This window comes from Mya arenaria, chromosome 4 (genome assembly GCF_026914265.1).
Source record: "Mya arenaria isolate MELC-2E11 chromosome 4, ASM2691426v1".
In the NCBI taxonomy this organism is placed as follows: Eukaryota; Metazoa; Mollusca; class Bivalvia; order Myida; family Myidae; genus Mya; species Mya arenaria.
Genome location: NC_069125.1, coordinates 55554353 through 55579836, shown reverse-complemented (window position 1 = coordinate 55579836; position 25484 = coordinate 55554353). Strand labels below are relative to the sequence as shown.

At 36.7% G+C, this 25484-nt stretch overlaps 1 protein-coding gene across 1 annotated transcript; it reads right to left on the bottom strand.

The window, feature by feature from the left end:
* Nucleotides 1-1485: 1485 nt before the first annotated feature.
* On the bottom strand, nucleotides 1486-25219 carry LOC128232149 (nucleolar protein 8-like). Its single transcript, XM_052945544.1, has 17 exons — nucleotides 25146-25219; nucleotides 20694-20835; nucleotides 19974-20036; nucleotides 16190-16268; nucleotides 14778-14925; nucleotides 14393-14461; nucleotides 10860-13028; nucleotides 10451-10573; nucleotides 10118-10243; nucleotides 9669-9750; nucleotides 8019-8148; nucleotides 7633-7728; nucleotides 6896-7119; nucleotides 6478-6637; nucleotides 5561-5670; nucleotides 2564-2643; nucleotides 1486-1720 (listed from the first exon to the last, which is right to left on the bottom strand). The coding sequence occupies exons 1-17, from the start codon at nucleotides 25182-25184 to the stop codon at nucleotides 1622-1624; spliced, it is 3939 nt and encodes a 1312-aa protein (XP_052801504.1). The 5' UTR covers nucleotides 25185-25219; the 3' UTR covers nucleotides 1486-1621.
* Between the last annotated feature and the right edge of the window lie 265 nt (nucleotides 25220-25484).

The window sequence follows — 25484 nt, the reverse complement described above, 5'->3', positions numbered from 1 at the left end:
GTTGTGCGATCTGTATGGGGGGGTTGTTGGAATGGTGTGGTTGGTCGTGCTTATGATGTCGGAGGGTGTGGGTGGTTATGAGGGTGTTGTAGGTTGTGCGAGTGATGTGGTAGGTTGTGCGAGCTGTATGGGGGGTTGTTGGAATGGTGTGGTAGGTCGTGCTTATTGTGTCGGAGGCTGTGGAAGGTTATGAGGGTGATGTAGGTTGTGCAAGTGGTTTGGGAGGTTGAGCGAGTGGAGTGGAAGATTGGAGGAGTTGTGCGGTATTGTGCAAGAGGTGTGGTAGGTTGTAAAAGTAGTGTGGTAGGTTGTACGAGCTGTGTTGGGATGTTTTTGAGTGAAGCAGGAGTGGTGTGACAGGTTGTGTGAATAGAAGGATCAGCTGATGTATGTCGCCGTCGAAACCTCGAAATTCCCCGCGGCTGTTGTCGCTCATGTCCAAAATACTATGATTAAATATATGGCGTATTGCGGTACTAAACGGTCAGGATCTGGTGGTGGTCATTCCTGTTGCCATATCACGCCCCATATCATGTATGCGTTGAGACACTCACCACCGTGTGCCCTGAACTACATGTGTATATTTTCTATTGCAGAATGTGCGGGCGGTATTTCAAGTGGCGGTGTGGAAAAGAGCGGGCGGTAATCCGTGGCCGCTGACTCCATCAATGATCTAGAAGCTGCGTCAGCATTCCAGCCACCTAATTCCTTCCCTTCCATCACATCAACCATGTTCGTGTTTGAAAATCCACGCGCTTGAACATTTACCACAAGATGAATTTAAATCATCTCAAGTTTAATTGTTACAACTTTTAATCTTTTAGTTATAAAGGATTTTATGCTGAGATGTACTTGACCTTCGTACGTGACGGTTATCTGTATTCAAGAATCACAAAAAGCAGTCATGTTTAATCTTGTGTTCCCCTGTGTATTATCATATTTCAATGAGCCTGAAACTAAATATCATTCACCGTTTGTTTCTTGTTTAAACCTTGATTAATGCATGTCTTAACTTTCTTTAGAGCTTTTACGCATTACGCAGCCTATTCTGGCTCGATCTTGGATGAACTTGATCAGAATGTCTAGAAGAGTGAAGTATTTGGTAATTTGACTAGTACATATATGTCAGCTAACAAAGGTTAATAAAACTGACATGTGTTTGACCAAATCAAATGAAACTGGCTCACTGCACTGTCCGACTTGGTCGATTTATATTGAACCTTGATTATACGCCGTGGCTGCATTTGCGCCCAGTGATACTTGATTATGTTTCAGATTTTATGAAGAAAATATGATGAGCAATATAGAAACTTTATGGTTCTCATGTTTCAATATAAAAAAAAACATGTTACATTAATTATTGAGCTTTTCTTTCACTCCGAAGAACTTGACGAACATTCGATACATCACTCTATGATATCTTTGTTTTGAAATAATTAAAAACAAAAAACTTCACTTAGTATTTCAAATATTTATTATATGTTTAAGACTTATAATATGACAGAATTTCATTCACCATTTTAAAAATGTGCAATTCATTTTGCAAACAATATCAGAAAAAAAAATCAACAACAAAATGCATTGTACAAAGAACACTGCAGCACCATAGTCGGTAGCCAGTCTATTTTCTCCCACGCCTGCCTTTGTGCCTTCCCCGAATAGACTGGCTTCCAGTGTCCTGGTGTTTCCTTCTGAAGTTCTTGTGCTTGGTCTTGTAGCTCTGAAAAATATGTTAGAATACAGCCATGTACTGAAAAGGCAAGGAAAGAAACCTGCCATAATCAAGACCGCAATTATTTAGGCATAAATAGCATTCAAATACTAGAATTCAGAGAAAAAGGGCAAGTCGCCTGTTTGAAGTCAATCGTCCATCATAAGCAAACCAATTATATTTCAAATTTTAATCCAAAAGTTAAAAAAGTTAATAGTAAAGTTGTAGTTTTATCAGTTACTGAAGCGATTCATCACTCAATCAAACTTGACCAAGTAGTATACCTACAAACCCTGTCACCAAGTATCAGTTGAAAGATTTTTTACTGTAAAAGGGCATAACTCTGGCAGTTACTGGGTCAATTCACCCTGTGTTCAAATGTGACCGAGTATGCACACAAACACTGTCACAAAATTTCATTTCAACTTAAGAATAAATGCTTAACTTATTGTCAGCACAAGGACTTGCTGACACCTACGCAAAAAAGTAATACCTATAGGACGTCTATTCAGTTGACATAAAAATATATCAACTACCAATCTGTAAGCTTAACATTGTAGAAATCTATAATAAATTATTACAGAATATATTTGTTGAATTTATCAATAAGACATTTTTTGTGAACACTCAACTCAGACTATTCCAAATCTTAAAGGTTTCTAAGGAAACCAGAGCATTATCACACTGCTTCTGGCAACATATGTACTTAGTTTTTAAGTGAATATCTTGAAGGGTATAAGAGGTATAGCCAATATTTTCCCATGACCAGACAAGCTAAAAGTGAATCCTGTTCCACATCCTCCCTTTTTAAAGCACACTCGTCCAGCTTCTTACAAGATTTCTAGTGCTTACCTCGACAAGTTGGGCTCGTTTCTTCAGCCATTTCTCCCTCATGACATCCAGATCATCCTTTTGGGTGAACCGGGAACCATCTGTGGAACATATACAAACTTTGTTGGTTGATACAAACTTAATGCTGATATTTATCATGTTGGAACTTGCCTTTTCTGAGAAACCAGTGGGCCATTTCATCAAGAACCAATTCCATACCTGGAAGATATTCAGCACTACAGTATAGACCTATCATTATGTCACCTATGTCATTAGAGTACTACTTACTACTATCGAAGATATCTCCAAGGTAAGAAACCATTTCAAGCATTCTTGATAGAGCGCCCATCAATACTGGCTGTCTTTTATGTGATGCTAGGTCTATGATTGTGTCCCTAGTAAGACTCAAACCCATTACTCCTTGGACAACAAGTGTAAAACTATGCCCCTACAACAACTCGCCTCCAAAAAGTTGTGACATTGGAAAAAACAAAAATATACATTCTTTGTACTTTCATGACAAACAGTAGCGAAAGCAATAAACAATCACTTTGTGCTAAGATACATGTGTACTAGATATTGGACTTGAAATAACGAGGGACTTTCTGGCTCGCTTAAAGTACACAGCAGTAAACAATCACTTCCTTTGACTTTTTCAGTCACAGAATGTCTATTTCAAAAAATTTCTAATATACTAACAAGTAGCTAATTTATCCACTGTTTGGGTTTTTATGGCAAGCACTTTTCAATGCCTGTTAGTTTTCTATGTCCTAAATTAAAAAAGAGTAAAGTGTAGAGTTTGTATTCATTCAGATAGCCATTGCCATGATGGACAACATATTCAACCTGTTCCCATAGGTCACTAAACAAGTGAAACTGTTCCATCACACAGTAACTGAATACTGTTATCAAGGGAACCCATTGATCAACTATGGTATGTGGACCCATGGTTATTATCCCCTTTATTTTGGTATCATATTTTGTGTAGAGATAGAATATGCAAAAATACACAGAAAACAAATACTGCATGCACCCTTTTCTGGCCTGGAAAGATTGCAAAAACAGTCATTTCATGTCCAATTTCAGTTAAAAAAAAGAAAGAAAAAAGTATACCGGTAAACACGTGTTCGATTTTTTTTAATGTATTTTCAGTAATTCAGTCTACAGCAAGTAAAATGCTATTGAATTATCCTAAAATTATATGGGGTCACCAGGCATCAAAGTTAAACCTTATCGCCAGTGTTTCCGTGACTTGACAAGCTTAATTGTACGTCAGATACCTTAAAACTGTTACACTTCAGCAAGTCAGCAAAGAGTTCATACCAGAATTAAAAAAAATAATATCTGTCATGTGCTTCCAGTCCGGAAAGAAAAATTTGACCATAGGGCACCTGCGTTAAGATGATTGCAGATTTATCAGCTACGCAGTGTGCCGGAGGGTCTGATTTTTCTTTCCAGGCCAGACCAGACACACGATTGATTTTTTTTTTCAAGCATACCTTAAATTACCTATTTTGTGAAAAAATTGAAACAGAAAAACACATTTTTGTACATTAAACCAAAAAGCATGTGCAATGATGTTCACTGACCTCATGATGCGCAGTATTTTTTACATGCTGCATACGTCAAGAAGTTCCTTCAATATTACGTCTTTTAAGGGTTATTTTGAAGCTATATTTTTTGTAAACTTAATGTTTATGGAAATCATCTATTTATATATCAAAATGCTTTCTTAAGTTTATAAAAAAGGAAATAAAAAGTTTTGCGTGACTCATCTAGCATGGGGGGTGCCAGATAGATTTCCAGCACGGCTGAAATGCCTATCCGGTGTGCTAGGAAGAGCTTTTATAGCCATTCACCGTCATTTCTCTGTAAGGATATTGTGTTAACCATATGAACTTAATTAATTCATAACTTAAGAATGACTGCTTTTCAATGGACTTCAGAACTAGATTCTTTACAAAGTCTTCAAAGATTTTTGAAATAGCAATTATGATAGGATTCTGTACTGTAACAGGGGCAACTTTTTCTGCAGTTTTGACATGAAAAACTGCGAGCGCTTGAGGACACCGGGTTCCGAGCTGAAACCTTTAGGGAACCGATGTTTTGAACGACCCAAGTTCCAAGTTTCCAGTCTGTTAGGAAACATCTTTCAGGGAAGTTTAAGTTTGAAGTCGTCAAACTGACTGTTTACTACGACACCGATTATGTGATGCGTTGTGGAAAACGCTCATATGTTCAAAAGCTGTCGTATACAAAATATATAAGAAAAAAATAATTATAAATGATGTTTATTTTTTCAAAAGCACATTTTCTAAACAAGCAACATTTTAATATGACAGTATGTATTATGGCATTAGTCAGATTGAAGTTTCGCACAATTAAGGATTGATAATTAACGCATCTTGTCTGTCTCGCGAAACTGTTCAAACACATAATTATCTTCTTAAATGCTCTTATCAACAAATAGCGTTCATGCGTTAACAGTGATTTTCACACCTTATAAAATTTCCTTTCAACTGTCATTGCAATTTTTACAACTTGAGAAAATTTTAACACCTAGCAATTGTTTCTTTATTTTGGAACACGTGTTCGAGAAAAAGTGTAAAATTATGACCTCGAGGCAGCCATAAGGTTTTGTGCATGATTTGTGTATTTGGGACCGGCAATTGTGCTCGACTCCTGGACTTATTTCGGTTTCGATGCAGCGTCAGTATATTTTATATGAAAATAGAAGGAAAAATGTTCGGGACGAAGCTCCGACCTTGAGGGACCGCCGGTTCTCGAACGAACGCCTGTTTGAACGACCGCAGTTTTAATGTATGTTTATCTGTTCATATTCACTTTAAAATTAAAAATTATTTACAGCATGAGATGTATGGCAAATTAAAGTACATCTAAGCAAAATGTTAATGATATCCCTTTTAGGCAAAGATTTTTTTTCAGTAGAATTTCTTTTCATAAATTTGATCAAGTGAAAGTTTAAAATTCTGATGAATTAAATGGAAATGTCATTACCAATCAAGCGGGGGTCGTTAGGTATGAAGAAGAATGTAGATGGCTTGCTGGCAGGCTTGCCGATAGACTCATTAACATCCATGGCTGTCTCGTTGTCTGGTGCCTCATCACTGCAATTGTAAATATGATAAATCGGTGAGCAGAAGCCATTGTCTGTAAATAAAATTATCTTAATCTGAGACATCATATAAAGCAGTTTCATTCAGGATATAAAATTTGCGCAATAAAACCATGAGAGTTTTAATTTTGATCACATGAGCATGCCAACAAAAACACTATAGCTCATTTTCTACCTAATATCCACATATTAAGATAAAAAGAGAATAACTTAATAAGCCTTTCATTAGTATATCTATTTTAGAAACTCCATTAAAGCAATAACTCAACTTAAAATGAAGGTGGCTCACAACAATTTAAAGCCTGGGCTGTATTCAATTTACAAGTTATACTTATCCTTTTTTGGTGTGACGTTGACCTCCCTTTTTGACCTTCAACAAAGTGTCCTTGGACAGCATATAACACTTCCAAGTGTCTGTACTCACCTAGATGACTCCCCATCCTCACTACAGCTCTCTCCCATGACCTTTGGGGTGACCTTGACCTCCCTTCACAACCTTGAACAAATTGTCCCGGGACAGCCCATAATACTACAAGTGCCTGTTCTCACCTAGATGATTCCCCATCCTCACTAGAGCTCCCCACCGGGACCTTTGGGGTGACCTTACCTTTCCTTTATGACCTTGAACATACTGTCCTGGGACAGCTTATAACACTACAAGTGCTTGTTCTCACCTAGTTGCCTCCCCATCCTCACTAGAGCTCTCCTCAGCAACCTTTTGGGTGACCATGACCTTCCTTTATGACCTTGAACATATCGTCCTGGGACAGCTTATGACACTTCAAGTGCCTGTACTCACCTAGATGACTCCCCATCCTCTCCTCCTGACTCCTCACTAGAGCTCCCTTCTCCGACCTCTGGTGTGACCTTGACCTCCTCCTCTACAACCTTAAACCTACTGTCCAAGGACAGCTGGTCGCTCCTCAACACATCAGGAATCACCACTGCCTCTCCATCAGCTGAATATAGTGATGTCATTCATGGTATAAGAATAACATGTATAAAGACATTTGATAAAATTTTTGTCAAAGTTAGGATTATCTAGCATTAAAGGGCAAAGGGCCTGTCTATTTTCACAAGAATCGATTACAAGCAAAATCAATTTTATATTAATTTGTATAACCAAATTTACAAGCAATATATTTTTCTTGACTATATTCCATGTAACTAAGATGTATATGTGTAAATATAATCATGCTTATCAAACCAGTCCCTACCATGAAAATCATGTCCCTGTCTGTCCTCATCATCATCTGAATGCTGTTGTCCGAAGGCTGCCAGGAGAGAAAATCCCTCCCCACCCTGCCCCGGTGTACGAGATGTGAAGGTATTCCGTAGTGTGTCCGACACTTCGTAAAACTTCTCCTTGCTCACTTCAGGCATAATGATGTCTGATGGCTCAGATTGCTCTTCATCTGGAACGTCAACCTCTACCTTTTTCCTATGAAATTATGGTTAATAGATGAACCTTAAAACAGCTTTAAACCAATGGATTCCACTTATTCCAAATTTTCCCTTTTCAATTAAATGGGTTATTGACTTAAATATCTAAATAGTACTATACATATAGGCAAATAAAAATTAATTTTGTGCTGAAGCATGCAAGGCATGGTAGTGTATTGTTTTAACATAAAGAGGATACAATGATTTAAACCTAATCTCCAATAGAAACAATGGAAAGTAGACACAGCATGGTGAGGGTTGTAAACAAGAGTGCCACTGAGGGAACACAAACACTGGCATGTTATTTGTTCAGTTGAACAAGGAACTGAACTGCTGCTATTCATGTGCATATTATCTCTAGCAACATGTGTACCAATTTTCATTTGAATTTCTTAATGGTTATATGAAACATTTACACAACAATGCAAAGGACTAAACCAAGGCCATATTAAACCATTTCTCAACTATTTTCTTCAAAAAGCAGATGAGCTAATAAAATAGAAATCCGTACTTTTTCCCCTTCTCAGGCTTCTTCTTGGGATCTGTTTGCACTTCAAACTGGCGATGGTCCTCTTTGGAAGGGTCGTACTTCAATGAGCCAACATCCCTAAAACAAATAAAATACATATAGACTCTACAAATGTAATCAATTAATTAAATTTTCAGAGGTCATGTGTCCAGTTTAAAGCATTAATATGACCTTAACCTCAGAGATTACAAGTAACATGAATTTAATCAATGACATTACCTTTTAAGAGTCTAATACAAATAAATTTTACTGATCATTACTTACACCACATCATATACAAATGTATGTGAATGTGCACGAGGTTAAATGTTTATAATCATTCCATACCTAAAAATATATGAAAATGTACAAAATGAAATCATTCCTACTTAAACTTGACCCTGGCTTTGTCCATTTTGGCCATGGCCTTGACCGTGGAGGCCCCAACCACAGATTGCAGGATATGGATGGAGCGCTTCTTCTCGTCAGCAATGTCACCACTTACTGCTTCATCTCCATCTGTATTGTATATAACTCTGTCATAGGTAATCAATTTGATTTGGTTGTTATACTTTTTAAGAGAATATTAAGTCATATAAAGAAAGAATATTAAGTTATAAAATTGAGTATGATGTTTTATCAAAAATAAATGTGAAGAAATACAAAAAATGCAAATGAAGTTACATAAGTAAATAAGAAGTCAAAGTGGCAAGTAGATTTCCGAAATTCATATGAAAATCATTTGTTAGAAAATGGATAAAACAAGAGTTGTCACAGTATGTGACGAATGCCCCGATTGTGACATTGACCTATGAACAAGGTCAGTACATGAAAAGTTGATCTTGCCTTTACATGTCAAATACATATGGCAAGTTATTTTAAATTGCCTCTAAACATAAAAAAATACCACCCATAGTTGACAACCGACACTGTTATGTCCTTATATATGCAGCATTCCATTGTGAATTAACACCCAAGTGTGACCTTGACCTTTGAGATAGGGACACGGGTCTGTCATGCGACACTTCGTCTTGGTATGTGGAACACATGTGGCAAGTTATTTTAAAATCTGTCCATACAAGGGAAAGTTACAGCCTGGACACGACAACTTATACTCTATGTCCTTATATGCAGCACTCCGTTGTGAATAAACACCTAAGTATGACCTTGACTTTAGAGGTAGGGACACGGGTCTTGCACGCGACACGTCATCTTGGTATGTGTAACACATGTGGCAAGTTAGTTTAAAATCTGTCCATACAAGGGAAAGTTACAGCCCGGACACGACAACCTATACTCTATGTCCTTATATGCAGCACTCCATTGTGAATAAAGACTAAGTGTGACCTTGACCTTTGATATAGGGACACAGGTCTTGCACGCGACACGTCGTCTTGGTATGTGGAACACATGTGGCAAGTTATTTTAAAATCTGTCTATACATGGGAAAGTAACAGCCCGGACACGACAACTTATACTCTATGTCCTATATGCAGCACTCCATTGTGAATAAACACTAAGTGTGACCTTGACCTTAGAGGTAGGGGCACGGGTCTTGCAAGTGACACGTCGTCTTGGTATGTGGAACACATGTGGCAAGTTATTTTAAAATCTGTCCATACAAGGGAAAGTTACAGCCCGGACACGATAACTTATACTTTATGTCCTATATGCAGCACTCCATTGTGAATAAAGACTAAGTGTGACCTTGACCTTTGAGGTAGGGGCACGGGTCTTGCACGCGACACGTCGTCTTGGTATGTGGAACACATGTGGCAAGTTATTTTAAAATCTGTCCATACAAGGGAAAGTTACAGCCCGGACACGAGTTATTGAGCCGGACACACGGACGGACGGAAGGACGGACGGACGGTGCGATTTTAATATGCCCACCTTCGGGGGCATAAAAACATTGTAACTGGATGCAATTGCTTGTGTTCAAGTTTGCGCATGGCACCCCTGACTGTGTCAAGGAAACAATAATCACATTTAAGGAATAATAAGTATCTATTTTATCATTTATTGCATTCACAATTTACCATCTTCTGATCCTGATTCAGCAAACCTGGCATCCAGTCTGAACCTCTCATCATTGGCATATCGGGACTGCAGTGTTGCCAGCTAAATAAAGAGATCAGTTTTACACCAGCTGCAAATCATTACACTCATGGCAGGACAAAGTCCATTTTTACATAACAATAGTTACCACTTATTCTCTACAAGAAATGCAATATCTACCGAAAAAAAACAATCAATGTTACAGTACATGGGCTACTTGTTGAAAATAGGACTATTTTCTTCCTTGTGGTATATCTGAGTTTTAATATGTGTAAAGGAATAGCATTAAATATCTGTAGATAGGAGAAAGCGAAAACAGTCAAAAGTGATTAGAAAAGTAGCACTTAGAATAGTTTTGCTCTCATCCCTCTTTACGCATGTTCACCCACTACAGGCATGATCCTACACTACAACTGCTATTAGTGCGCACCTTCTTGCCTGTGGCCCCCTCAAATTGTTGTTTGATGTTGAATCTGGCCCTATCCTCTTCAAGGTCACTATCACTGCCCTCTTCATCAGACCCCTCAAACAGTTGACTGCTCCTGGTAGGCTTCACCTGAAGTCACACAAATACAATTAACAACATATTGGTAATTGCAAAGCATTACTACACTAGCACAGGCCAGTTTGCAAACATTGTGAATTACCTATACAAAGTGCTGTTAATTTGAATGTTCTCTAACAATCATTATACAAATTTTCTACCTGTTAAGACAAATAAGTTTTTCTGAAGACTATATTTAGAATCTTTACTCCATATTACCATTTCTTTGCCCTGGTGATGCAGGCCATCATCTACCTCCTCCTGGTCCATCTCCTCTTGCTCATCTTCACTCGAGTCATCGGAGTCAAACACAATCTTCTTGTTTGGCATTTTACCGCTATCCTGTTAAACAGATATAAACAGGTTGTTGAACTGGTTGCATCTACCCGATTTTCACAAGAGCATTGCAGGAGGATGCCAATGATTCTCCTTCATTTTCACAAAACCAAGGGACATAATTCAACATAATTCAACTAACACTATTGCCTCAATTATATGTTTTGCAATGTATGGCAAAAGTGAACATGAAGTAGCACGTTTCATGGTAGTCTCAACTGAAGACAATTAGACTCAATGTTTTGTTTGCATGCAAATATTGAATGGATGAAATATTCTTAGTTGTACTCACTATCGATGCCAGCGCCCTCTGTATGGTGGTTTTCTGGTCCTGTGTTTCAAGTTTCCTCTGCTTTAGAGCTTCAAGACGCTTTCTTTCCCCATCTCCTGCAACACTTTTGTCGGTTTTATCAATTGCATGAATTTCGTCTTTCTTTTTCTCCTCATTAGCCCCGTTAACATTATCAGTGCTTGGTTGACATTTTTCTTCAAGTTGTAGTTTCTTTGTATTTGTTGCATTACTGACTACAATGTCTTCGTCACTGCTGCTTGAGTCACTCTCTTCATCACTCTCAGGATCAATTGTCTTAGTATGAGCAACAGCTTTTGGTACTGTTTTTCTATGGACTTTATCTAAGCTAGCATTGACATTCTCTTCACCAATACTAGAGTCACTACTTGAAATGCTACTTTCACTACTTCCATCATCAACCAATATCTTTTTAACTGAATCTCCAATACTTTTACTTGGTAGATCATTACGTTTTTGAGGTGTTGTCCCTGCTGGTTGTTTAGTTGCATTCTTTTCAGAGTGTAAAGTTTTGCAAGCATCATCTTCATTAGATTCACTACTTTCACTCTCAAATTGGACCTTGGTGGCTGTGCATTTAACTACACTAGTGGTATTTTTACTATTAAGACCATCATTTTTGCTGACACTGTCAACCTTCTGCATTTCCTCCGCTATGGCAGTTGCAAAGTCACTGTCTGAATCATCCCCTGAACTGCTGGATTCTGTATCACTTGACTGGTTTTCTGCTGAAATCATTCTTGTTTTATTGTCTTTGTTTATGGTCTTTATCATAATGTCATCATCATCATCATCATCATCATCATCATCATCATCATCATCATCATCATCATCATCATCATCACTCTCAGCATCTTTATCACTGCAGTCGTCATCGACACCATTACTGCCATCATCATTACTGCTGTTGTCAATATCATTATGATCGTCATCTTCATCATCAGTGTCATCATCAGTGTCATCATCAGTTTCATCTCTGTCATTGATTTCCTCATTAGCATCGTCACTTACATTCAAATTTTTGTTCACATTGTTTTTTGAACTTAGTTTAGATGCTGCTGTAAAAGTTTTGCTTACACTGGAAAAAGTGTTTTTATTTTTCATGTCTTCACTCGGCAATCTACTTATTACACTTGTGATATTTTTAACTTTGTCTCCTTTTTCCATTCTTTTAATTCGCTCGAGTTCTCTTTTTGCAAAAACTTCAAAATCATCATCATCATCTTCATCATCATTTTCCCTATATTTAGCATTAAAACCTCTGGTTCTTTCAAAATTGATATCCTTATCAGAAAAATTAATTCCTGATGAAAATTCATTTACATCTTGTTTCCCAAGAAGCCAAGAGTTCACTTCATTCTTCTTTTGTGCTGTGTTATTTGTAACATTCATCTTTGCTTTCTTTTTTAAAATCAAATCTGTAGTATCGGCTGATGAAACGCTCTCATTATCATCGTCATCTGGTAAGTCGTGGGAAACATTTCCTGCCACTGCCTTTATCTGTGTTCCAGTTTGAGGTGTCGAAATCGATTTCAAAGTTTTAAGACCACCAAATGCTTTCAGTTTTCTCTTTCCCTCAACAATCTTTTCAGCATTTTTTATCGCTGAGTCATTTGACATACCTGACTGGCTTTTACATAAGGTTGAATTTTTTCCATCACTTTGTTTCCCATCTACTTCCAATATGACCTTTCTCTTACTGTGGTCTCTGGGGTTTTCTAAAGAAATTTTCTGCTTAGTGTTTTCAAAACTTTCTGCTTCCATTTCAGATTCAGAATCTGAGTCAAACTTTGCTAAATTATCCTTACTACTTCCTTGATCTGTTTCACTTGATTTAACAGGTGCTTTGCTAATACTATTAGCAACAGGAACAATTTCCAAATCATCTTCCATCTCTTTTCTTTCTTTTGCTACCTGTTTATCATGAGAAAGCACCTCCTCTATGCGTTTCTGAAGGTCACTTTGATTTACGTCTTTTTTCTTCTTTTCCCCATGAACCTCGGGGAATTCTCCTTTGCGTTTCCTCGTTATTTCAGATGCACTGTCTTCCATCTCCCAGGTGAGGCTCGAAACTTTCAAGCCTCCCATGTCACAGTCATCTGTCAACTTCTTCAAGTTGTGTGTCAGCTTAGATGGATCCACTTTCATGATCTGAAAAGCATAGTGGTACACTAAATCATGACTCAAAGCATCACAGATGTGATAAATGCTCCATATGTCGTCTGGAAACAGGATTGGCTAAATGCTTTGGTTTGGAATTTACATCATGAGCTTGACTGTGCCCTATAAAACTGATCAAGATTCTGCTATTTGTATATCAGCCTAACTAAATTTTTTCAGACCATTTTTTACTATTAAAGTCAAGAGCAAGGAATTTTGTGAAATGTCACACAAATTGCAGGAGCACAAATTCCCATGATGTACAACATAACTTGAAGTTTCATGTGTATAGGTGCAATACTCATGGAGCTGCATTTAACACAAGATATTTCAAAACATTGTTTACTAAGTCAAGGGCCATAACTCTTGTTAGGCAAAGGGGAAATTTCATAGAAATCGCAGGTACATCACTTTCTATGCTAACCAACATCTGTATGAAGTTGCATGTGTATAGGTGCAATACTTTTGGAGCTACAAATGATTTTTCAGACCATTTACTTTAAATTAAAGGGAAATCACTTTTGTCAGACAAAGTAAAATGTCACAGAAATCACAGGGACACCATTTCCAATGCTAATCAGCATTGCTATGAAGTTTTATATGTGTATGTGCAAATAACGGAACTTTTGGAGCTACATCTGACAATCTTCCAATATTACTTTCTAATTAAAAAGCTCTTGTTATACAAAGTGAAATGTCATAGAAATCACATATCTACCATTTAGCATACTGATCAACATTGCTATGATATATAGCCGCCAGATATATCAAATTATTTTTAAAACTGCTTTTTACTAAGATAATTACTTGTGAAGTGAAAAACGACAACATATTTTTCTCCATCGTCGGATACCCCGATACACACTACGCTATACTTTGTTTTGTATGGTGGGCAAATTGGCTAGGAAAATCTAATAATCGTGAATAATTAATGAGGCAGTTTCACCGGTTCCACAAAGTACCAAATGCTATACGGTTGAAAAATATTCTGGGCATTACCGGAGTCGAACCGGGTCCGCCGTCTCAGTACAATAATATTTGACAGTAGTCAAGATCACACGGCCACGGAGGCTACTGACACAGTAATGTTATTGAAAAATATTTAAGTGTAACATGCGAATTCATTGGAAGAAGAGTTGGCTCTCATGCCTCATGCATATTCATTAAAACGAGATTTTGTCAGTCAATTGTCCCAAAGTATGTATGAAATGTAATGGAAAAAGTACTGCGGTTGCCGACGATGATTTTCCTCACTTTGATTAACTTCATTAAAAAAGACAACATATTTGCAATTTAAGTATAACATGTATTTAGTAAGTTCCAATGAAATCTGAAATTTTGGTCTCCTAGGTTACCTTTTTGTATCCAGACTTTTTCAGGTGAACGACAGGAAGAACTCGTCCATACTTTCCCACTATCCAGTCCTAAAATACAACAAATAACTATATGGTTTTTTTTAAAAATCAAATCTCAATTATTTTCAGATTGTTTCTATTTGTTTAAGAATACACCAAGATGCTGTTCGAAAGTAATACAGATTACAGGTACTTTAAACATGTACCAGTACTGAATTACAAGAATGCTTAAACAGCAATATTTACATATAGAAAACGTGACAGACAATGATTTTGAACGATTCCAATTATCTAGCAAAATTGTCAACTAACAACTAGCAAAGTCAAACAGATAATTAATACAAGCAAAGAAACTATCTGGCTGCTGTAGTGTTATATGAGCTACCTTCTCGCCCGGTACTGCCGTTCCTGGTGGTGCCCCCTTCATCTGAAACTTTTCTGGCCCTGGGGCAGGAACTGCTGGCTTTTTCTCCACTCTTTCCTCAAGGCTGTCAACTCCAGTCTCTGCTTGCTGCCTTCTCTCCTGCTCCAGTCTGTAGCATTTACACTTACAATATTCTAAATCATATACAGGTCAGGGTCCGTATTCCATATAATGCTATCCATAAAAGGATTCTCAGTAATAAATTCAATGTATTGGTTAACGATATTATGGAAACACTCAAATTGTTCTCCTTAGATTAATCAATCAGGACATTTTATAGAACACCAGACATATATTCAACACTTTACCCGGTAATTGACATCAGTGTGATATTAGACTATAAATTTTTAATCCAGTCAAATGAAAAAACTAAGATATCAATTTTGACCTTGAATTTACACCTTTATTGAATATGAGATAAAAAAAAAACTTCATTAATACAGTAAAACTGCGGTCGTTCGAACAAGCTGTCGTTCGAAAACCAGCGTTCCCTCGAGGTCGGAGCTTGGTCCCGAACTTTTTCCTTCTATTTTCATATAAAATATACCTACGCTGCATCAAAACCTAACTATGTCGAGGAGTCAAGCAATATATTCGGTCCCAAGTACACAAAGCATGCACATAACCTTATGGCTCCCTCAAGGTCATAATTTCACACTTTTTCCCGAACGCGTGTTCCAAAATAAACAAACAATTGCTAGGTATTAAAATTTTCGCAAGTTGGAAAAATTACAATGACACTTGAAAGGCAATTTGATAAGGTGTGAAAAACCGTTTAACACTGTTAACGCATGACCGATATTAGTTGATATGGGCATTTTAGAAGATAATTATGAGAAGTTAATGACAAGAAGTTAATTGTGAGAAATGTAAATGAGTTAATTGTGAGAAATGTAAATGAGTAATAAAAATATGAATAAACACTACCATATCGATCCAACATCGGAATCTCTGAAAAGAATTCTTCTTGTCACTTTGCTTTGCAATATGGCAATTTTGTAAAAATAAAATTTTCTATTTATTCATTTATTGATATTTCTTTTACATTTAATATTTAGTATACATATAGTATACGACAGCCTTTGAACATATGAGCGATTTCCAAAACGCAACACATAATCGGTGTCTTAGTAAACAGACGACTTCAAACTTAAAATACACTGAAAGATATTTCATAACAGACTGGAGAATTGAAAATCGGGTCATTCGGAACATCCGTTCCCTCGAGGTTTAAGCTCGGTCCCCGGCGACCTCGAGCGATCGCAGTTTTACTGTAGTTGTACTTTGTGAAAACCTTTTAATTTCCATAGATCCAAGATCAAAACAATATTATTACATTTGTAATTGTCAAACATTGAAATCAAACAGCTTACCTATCAATAAAATTATCTTTTGCAACTTGCAATTTAAGCTCTGATCCTTTCCATTTTGTCTTGCTGTACGTATTAAAGCCTGAAATAGCATAAGAAACAGAATTTTACAAATTGCATCAAACATTGGATCATTTAAAATGAACACCATATGAACTGCATCATGCTTTCAAGTGCATTATAATGACAAATGAAATAATTGTTTTCCAAACAAGAGGGCCATGGTGGCCCTAAATCGCTCACCTGAGTAAAAGAGTTTAACCTTTTAATGAATATAGCTTGATATTTGTTCTCAAAAAATATTGAAAAACATACTGGACAAACATGTTGCCTGGATAATCACTGCAGGGACTTGTCAGAGTTCCCTGCACACTAACTGGACTTGTCACAGTTTCCTGCACACTAACAGGACTTGTCGATTGACTAAACACTGACAGGATTTTGTATAGTTGCCTGCACACTGACAGGACTTGATGATTGACTGCACACTGACAGAATTTGATTCTCATGCCTGCACACTGACAGGACTTTGTTCAGTTGCCTGCACACTGACAGGACTTGATAACTGACTGCACACTGACAGCACTTGGTACAGATACCTGCACACTGACAGGACTTTTTTCAGTTGCCTGCACACTGACAAGACTTGTTCATTTGCCTGCACACTGACAGGACTTCATTCAATTGCCTGCACACTGACAAAACTATGTTCAATTGCTTGCACACTAAAATAAATTTAAGTATAGATACACAAAAAACAAACATTGCACCATCCAATATAATCAATAATCTGCCTTAAGCTCTAAAAATCAATGATATGTACACATTCATATTTTCTAATATTGCTTTTTCCATCTGGGACAACATCACCATCCTTAAAATAATGTTAATCATTTTTTCTGTGTAAAGCTTATTCACTATACACACAGAATATAAGATTTGTTGTTTTGAATAATCTACAAGTTTACAATAATATACATGAAGTTCAATGGAAAAGTCTGATCATTAAATTTATCATTAAGTAAAAATGAAATTTCTTCAAAGGAAAAGAGTGTATAATAATTATTTTAATCTATGATCCTAAAAAAAGAACAATAATTAGCTTATAAGTGACTATGGTGAAGACTTAATAGACTTTAAAATCTATTCCCTTGTTACTTAAAATAGAAAGTAGCAGAATTTCCAACAAAAAGGGAGACTTGCTGCCCTTGTTTAAAGGATAAACTTTACATAACTATCAAATTTTAACAAAATGTATTTATAATGAATTGTAACCCATTGAGTGAGGCCAATTTTTCTTCAGGGGCATAATATAAATAAACATGGTAGGTAACCAATAGACAATGTAACACACCAAATATTTAAGCACTAGGCCTAATAGTATTTGCCAAAAAAAGTTTTGTAATTTTGTCCTTTAGGTGGCCATGCAGGGCTTTTTCTATAGTACCCACGGGTCCGACTATCGGACCCATTCCCAAAGCAAAATATAAGATATTTTTCCCAATCTTCAGAAAAAAATCCCAATCCAAAAAAAAAAAAAAAAAATTTTTTTTTTTTTTTTTTAGAAATTCACCTGTACTGGTTCATTTTAAACATCCTATTAAATTATGTGATGTGAAGTTTTTTTGGTAATTGAACTCAGAAATCATTGATTTTCATCACAATCAGAAATCTAAAATATCAAATATTATCTGTCATGATTTATTGCAATATCCCAAGGATTGATATTTCAGCAATTGTGGGTCTTTTAAAGGGAAAATAAACTAATATTAAACATTTCCTTATTCGCAGGAGACTAGACAGCTTTTTCTTTTAACTGTGAAATTTCCTAATTTCGGCATTTTCACGACGCAAATTTTCCCAAAATGTATAGGGTCTTTTTCCCAAAATGGACAGAAAAAGCCCTGCCATGGCAACCTGAATTCTGCATGGAATTAATTTCTTTGAACAAATTTGAGAAAGCACCAACCAAGGATCATTCCTATGAAGTTTCATCAAAATTGTCCAACCGGTTTAGGAAAAGAAGATGATTATAACCCATTGTTGACATTTTCCTTTAGGTTGCCATGGCAACAGAGTTCTGCATGGAATTCATTTCTTTGAACAATTTTGAAAAAGCACCAACCAAGGATCATTCCTATGAAGTTTCATCAAAATTGTCCAACCGGTTTAGGAGAAGAAGATGATTATAACCCATTGTTGACATTTTCCTTTAAGTTGCCATGGCAACCAGAGTTCTGCATGGAATTAATTTCTTTGAACAATTTTGAAAAAGCACTAACCAAGGATCATTCCTATGAAGTTTCATCAAAATTGTCCAACTGGTTTAGGAGAAGAAGATGATTATAACCCATTGTTGACATTTTCCTTTAGGTTGCCATGGCAACAGAGTTCTGCATGGAATTCATTTCTTTGAACAATTTTGAAAAAGCACCAACCAAGGATCATTCCTATGAAGTTTCATCAAAATTGTCCAACCGGTTTAGGAGAAGAAGATGATTATAACCCATTGTTGACATTTTCCTTTAAGTTGCCATGGCAACCAGAGTTCTGCATGGAATTAATTTCTTTGAACAATTTTGAAAAAGCACTAACCAAGGATCATTCCTATGAAGTTTCATCAAAATTGTCCAACTGGTTTAGGAGAAGAAGATGATTATAACCCATTGTTGACATTTTCCTTTAGGTTGCCATGGCAACAGAGTTCTGCATGGAATTCATTTCTTTGAACAATTTTGAAAAAGCACCAACCAAGGATCATTCCTATGAAGTTTCATCAAAATTGTCCAACCGGTTTAGGAGAAGAAGATGATTATAACCCATTGTTGACATTTTCCTTTAAGTTGCCATGGCAACAAGAGTTCTGCATGGAATTAATTTCTTTGAACAATTTTGAAAAAGCACTAACCAAGGATCATTCCTATGAAGTTTCATCAAAATTGTCTAAGTGTTTTAGGAGAAGAAGAACGCCGGACGACAGACGCCGGACATAGACCGATCACAATAGCTCACCTTGAGCACTTTGTGCTCAGGTGAGCTAAAACTGCCAAAAATATCGAATATTTCAATGCGTTTTAATTGCTACCAAACTTCTTGCTTTCAAAGGATTGCCATTTGCACATCATTTTTGGACACTAACTTTACTCATGTTTTCATGTAAACCATGACTTTCACCCTGACTTAATCCAACTGCGATCATACTGTCTGTTTCAAACAGCCGGAATGTTTAAAAAAAAATCTAAAATGAATTATAATGTGTCTTTATTTATCTTCCACAAAGGTTGCGAGCTTGGATAAGAACTGAAATTATGGGCTGGTTGAAATATTGATACACTTTTTACGTGTGTAGTCCAAATATTGTTCTTATGCTATGCTCCAGGTGCTGAACATCATATTTAGAAAACAAAATTGGCAATGCATGGTCTTACTTGAAAAAAGTTATAAAGATATCATCATGACATTTCAGTATTGCTTCCAGAAATAGTTATTTGACTGAAACAGCAAATATAACAATAACTCCAAAATGTGTGTCCAAAGGCCCAAAATTGCATGATAAGGCTCATTTATGAAATATCTTTACCAGGAAGAATGTACAAGTTTAGGGCAATACTGCAAAACACAGCAACCAAAGAGGTCATTGGTTCAAACACCAATTTAATTATTTAAAATTCTATTATAAACTTCAATATATCACTTTATAAAAACAAAATACATTGAATGACATGCTCAAGTATTAACTTATTAAGGCTAAGTGTAAGCTCATTTTTGATACAAAGTATTTGCATACATTTTTTCAATGCACTGTCAGTTGTTTTCAGGCTGATGTAGGCAAAAGTCTTCAAAGGTGTTCCTGCAAAAGAAAAGAATTTGCCTGCTTTTCTAACAAAATTCAAGCATGTCTACATATGTTAAATGAGAACAAAAAGAAATATTCTTTGGTAGCACCTTTCTGCCCTCATGGAGACCAGCAATGCGCCCTTCTGCCTTCATAGAATAAAATGCTTACGACTGTCATATTCTTTTGTTCAAATTAAAACAAATAAAATGATTATTAATATAATTATACAGACTTTCAAATCTGGCATTTAAACCCTTATTATATCAATTAAACAGAATTTCTTACATTTTCTGTCACATTCTTAACGTTCAAGTATTTTGCTCCATTAGCCTGACTGAACCCCTCGATTTATGAAAATTGAGAAGATGAATGCACATACAAATTGGCCAAAACAGGGGAATGGTGGTAAAAAAAGCATCATTTTGGCAATTAGGGGGAAAATACTAACCTGATTCATATAAGGTTTAACTTGTTGTGAAACCTTTTATTCAACAAACCTATCGACATATCCATGAATGGCACTAAACTGCTACATTTGCCAAATGATGAGAGCTCAATGCTACTCAAAAAAAGGGCCAAAAAGAAAACACAGGCCTTAAATCCATCAATCGACAATTTCATTCATCAGTTCTCAAGAAAAGTTAAGTACGGTAATATAAATTCAAATACCATCCACATCTTTCCTGACTTTGATCACAATGTCTGATACAGTTCCAAACTTGGAGAATCTTTCCTTCAGTTCACCTTCTTCTACACCAGCATACAGTCCTGCAATGTGCAGCCTTTTTTCAATGTCTTTAGAGTCTGTCATCTGCAAAAAAAAATAATGCTGCTTTCAATGCAGATATTTCCTACATGAACCAAATTAAAAAAAGAGTTACAGGGGCTGATGTTTTAAATGTGATAGTAAGTTAACCTGTGTTGCCAATTATGCGAATAAAGGCCCTCATGTTTAAAATGTGATGGTATGTAACCTGTGTGGCCCATTATGCAAAATTAATGAAAAGGTCAAGCTGTTGATAGTCTGGCACCTAGTCCACCTAAATGGCAATCAACGAGTCTTTTGACAATTTTGTTTTACTGTGGAAAAAAGACAATTTTGTATCACTATGACAGACTCGTGACGTCCACCATCCAAGCAAAAGGTAGTGAACAGTTCTTGTGCAGAGAATCCTCGGGGCCACAATTTTGAAATTATGGCCGTTATAAATTAAAATTTCTACGAAAATATGATTGCCTACTATTAAACACATTATGCCAAAAAAACATGTTCAGATATCATAAAACACATACGTGTGTTGATTGTCTATCAAGTATCTTGAAATCTGTAAATCGGGGACAAAACTGACAGTGTACATGTATAACGGTATTTGTGACCAAGAATATATTAATGTGAAAATAACGACTCTAATGACAAATAAGATCCAGTTTAGATCACTGTCTGGTATATATTGGAACAACTTTGTCGTTATTATTTAACATTGATGCATAACAATAACTATAAAATTTTTCGCCCAGTGTTAAATGGTAGAGAGTTGTAGCGTAACAGGGGTACATAAGAAATGTCAAAATAATAAACAAGAGCTGTCACAGAGACAGCACGCTCGACTTTTCCGCCGCTTTTTGATATATGGATTGAAAAGTTTGGGCGAAACATGCATGGATCACTGTTAGATTAGATTTCAATGCAATACATGATGTGCTGAGATATTTACATAAATTGAATTGGAAAATATTTGAGGTGGTACGCAAACTTTAGCGTAAATTCTTAGTCATAAAGGGGCATCATTCAGTCAAAATGCTTGATACAGTGACCACCTCCTGTGTACAGGTTGGGGGCATGATGGTGAACAAGCGTATGAAGATTAAAAGCCAGATGTCAATGGACTTTGAAAATATTTGAGGTGGAATGCAAACTTTAACGTAAATTCTAAGTAGAAAAAGGGGCATAATTTTGTCAAAATGCTTGCTACAGTGACCTCCTCCTGTGTACAGGTTTGGGGCATGATGGTGAACAAGTGTGCGAAGTTTCAAAGCCAGATGTCAATGGACTTTGAAAATATTTGAGGTGGTATGCAAACTTTTAACGTAAATTCTAAGTCGAAAAAGAGGCATAATTTTGTAAAAATGCTTGATAGGGCTACCTCCTCCTGTGAACAGGTTGAGGGCATGATGGTTAACAAGCAAACAAAGTTTCAAAGCCAGATGTCAATGGACTTTGAAAATATTTGAGGTGGTACGCAAACTTTAACGTAAATTCTAAGTAGAAAAAGGGGCATAATTAAGTCAAAATGCTTGATAGAGTTACCTCCTCATGTATACAGGTTTTGGGCATGATGGTGAACAAGTGTGCAAAGTTTCAAAGCCATATGTGAATGGACTTTGAAAATATTTGAGGTGGTACATACGCCGACGCTCGGATGACTAGGATAGCTCCCCTTATTCTTTGAATAGTCGAGCTAAAAAGTATCCCTGATTGGTCATTATCAGGGGCGTAGCTTCCTATAGTCCGTGTAGACCGCGGCCTACACATTTTTCAGAAAAACCGAAAAAATGAAAATGCTAAAATATGAAATTCCAACAAATGCGCTTTAATATATCGGAAACCTGGTATTTCAAATATATCTTTTTCCTTTGCTCTAAAGTACATTTTCACACGACATTAATGTTCCGTATATAATTTATCGAAAGTTGCATACCAGTAAACTGCGCGTTGACACCTTACATTAAACAATTCCAATCGGCTTGGTATAAGTTTGCGGGCGCTGAATTATTTGAAATTGTAAACTGTCTGGTGCCAATATTGCCAAACATAGTCCTACGTATCCTGATTTCGATAGTCTCACTTTGAGTTCAATAGATACCAAACAACAACTGCTAGAAGGAACTTGCCAATCATGCCTCCAGTACCAGTTTCCACCCGAGTGTCGGAACTATGATGGACACAGTTCAGGACATTGGATTCTTGTTCAATTTTTCAGCAAATCGTCTAGCAGCGTTTCAGGACGAGCTTTCTAGAGAAGTCGCAACGAAAGAGGAAATGAACCGGCGTTATGTGAGACACGATGAATCGTAGTGGTCCACGCACTTAAAACTATTAATGAAGATGGAGACGAGAAGGCCGGCCAGTATTTGTCCGCTGTACTGCGCTTTGAAATCATTATCTCACTTGAAGTGGCGCAACACATTGGGTACTACCGTGAACCTGACAAAACTTCTTCAGAGGGAAGGCAATGATCTACTACACGCTGTTGAAGAAACAAACGTCATTTTCAAATTGTGCAATGACTGGAGGGCTGATCCTAATGTGTAGAATGGACTGTACATGAAAGCAAAGGAAGCTCAAGCTTAGATATTCAACCATCAATGCCAAGAAATGTTGGTCGACAGCAAAACAGGGCAAATCCTGAGGTGCAAGCACCATCTGACTACTTCAGATTAACCTTTGTAAAATGTCTTCAAAGAAAGATACAGTGCACAACATTTATTGCCTCCAAAACTGGAAATTCTGCAGGACGACATGCTGCCATCAATTTATGCTGCTAAGGCCCCTCATCGCCACAAAACATTTGACACATTTAAAACAGAATGGAATGTGAGTTGAAGCATCGCAGCCGCAAGTTTATCTAGACTACAAGAGACCACGAACCAGACCAACAAGGACTTGTATCCTAGCATATTTACAATACTCCAGGTTCTTCTTACTATGCCACCTACATCAGCCTCTTGTGAAAGGTCGTTTAGTGGAATGAAACGAATAAAAAACTTCATGCAAACGACAATGAAAAGCGACAGGTTGTCATCCTTGGCCCTAATCCACAGCCCAGGGCTCGACATTAACCACTGCCCGATTGCCCGGGGCAAGTAATTTTTGCAGGCGGGCAGTAGTTTTTAGAATCTACCTGCCCGATCGGGCAGTAACAAAAAACTCGTCATATTGGCGACTTTTCTAATAAAAATAGTAGTCCGTACTCTCCTTCTTGGAGAGTATTTATCAAACCGAAACTAATGCACTCATTGGTTGTTGACTCGAAAAATTGGGTCAAACGGAGCTTCTCTGACATTTTCATTCGAAACTACGATGGCGAAGACTGCCGAATATTTTCCGATAGAGCTCGAGTAATTCCGTCTAGATCCGTTGGCCAATCGCGAGAGCTGCACCAAATCCATAGCTAGCATTCCAGTTAATGTTAATGCCCTCACAATGTACACAAATGGCATTTTGACAGTCAACACTGTCAAGTTTTTTTACTGTTTCAAACGAAAAAAGGCTAAGTCATCCGAAAAAAAGACCAGCTATGAAAAGAAACGAAAACGACGCTGGGTCGAGTCTTGGGGAAACAATTTTCCTGGACTCAAACACAGCGAGAATGATAATTTTGTTTTACAATGTTTTACTACTATGGCCTGTCTTCTTTAGTTAAAATACGTACAAAAATAATATAAGGTAAAGCATAATGATTTTGTTGCTCTCTTTAATGTTTTTACAACAACGAAATATACGCCAAAACGCACCTACAATGTACAATCACCTAGCTAAGCAAAATTTTAGGGGGATGGGGAGCATGTCCCCGGGCCCCCTAAAACGTGGCCTACACATATATTTTCGTCAAGCTACGCCCCTGATTATTGTAGCTATCTGGTTGATTGGCACATTTCCGGAAGACTGCAGTGGCAAAGGAGCCAATCACGATAAGAATCCAGTGGAAAATGTTTAAATTGTATTGATAAAATATTGCAAGGAATACTGCAGTTATTTGTATTTTTAACAGAATCAATTTGAAACAACAAAATGTGTTACAATAAAATGTGTTTATAAATTATTTGCCATTATATAAGCATAATCGCCAAGTTCAGTTGCTGGTAATGTATAAATGCAAACATATGAAGTCAACAATTTAATAGATGGTCTGGAACTTTGATGGTGTCTTTACAAGCCGATTATACAAGACAACAACTTAAGGGTACTGTATGATCTAAAATGTGAAACGTGCAAGTCGCGAAAACGCATGACTTGTAAAGATATATAGTAAATACACACATTTCTTAGAACTGAACCAATTTATTACCATTTAATTTAGTTTTTTACAACCCTCTTATAATTAATTTCATCATGTTTACCTTGGAATAATTAGATTTCCACAATATTTCTTTTTTCATGCGACAATTTTAATCAGTATTTCTAGACGCTTTTCTCGTTTTGACAGTCGCTTACGGTTAAACAACACCAATATATTTCACATCACTTTCAATTATTAAATGATTCAGACATTTGTACGTTTCTCCGGAAATAAATGATGACAGGCTTGAAACAGTTCAAATGCAAATCAGACTCTGATAGGAGTGCATTCTCCAAAGGGAAATAAGAACCTCCTAGTTTCCTCATTCTACATGCTCCATCGAAACATAGCAGATGTGAATGAACAACGAAATTCGATCTATCATAGCTGGCGAAGCTTT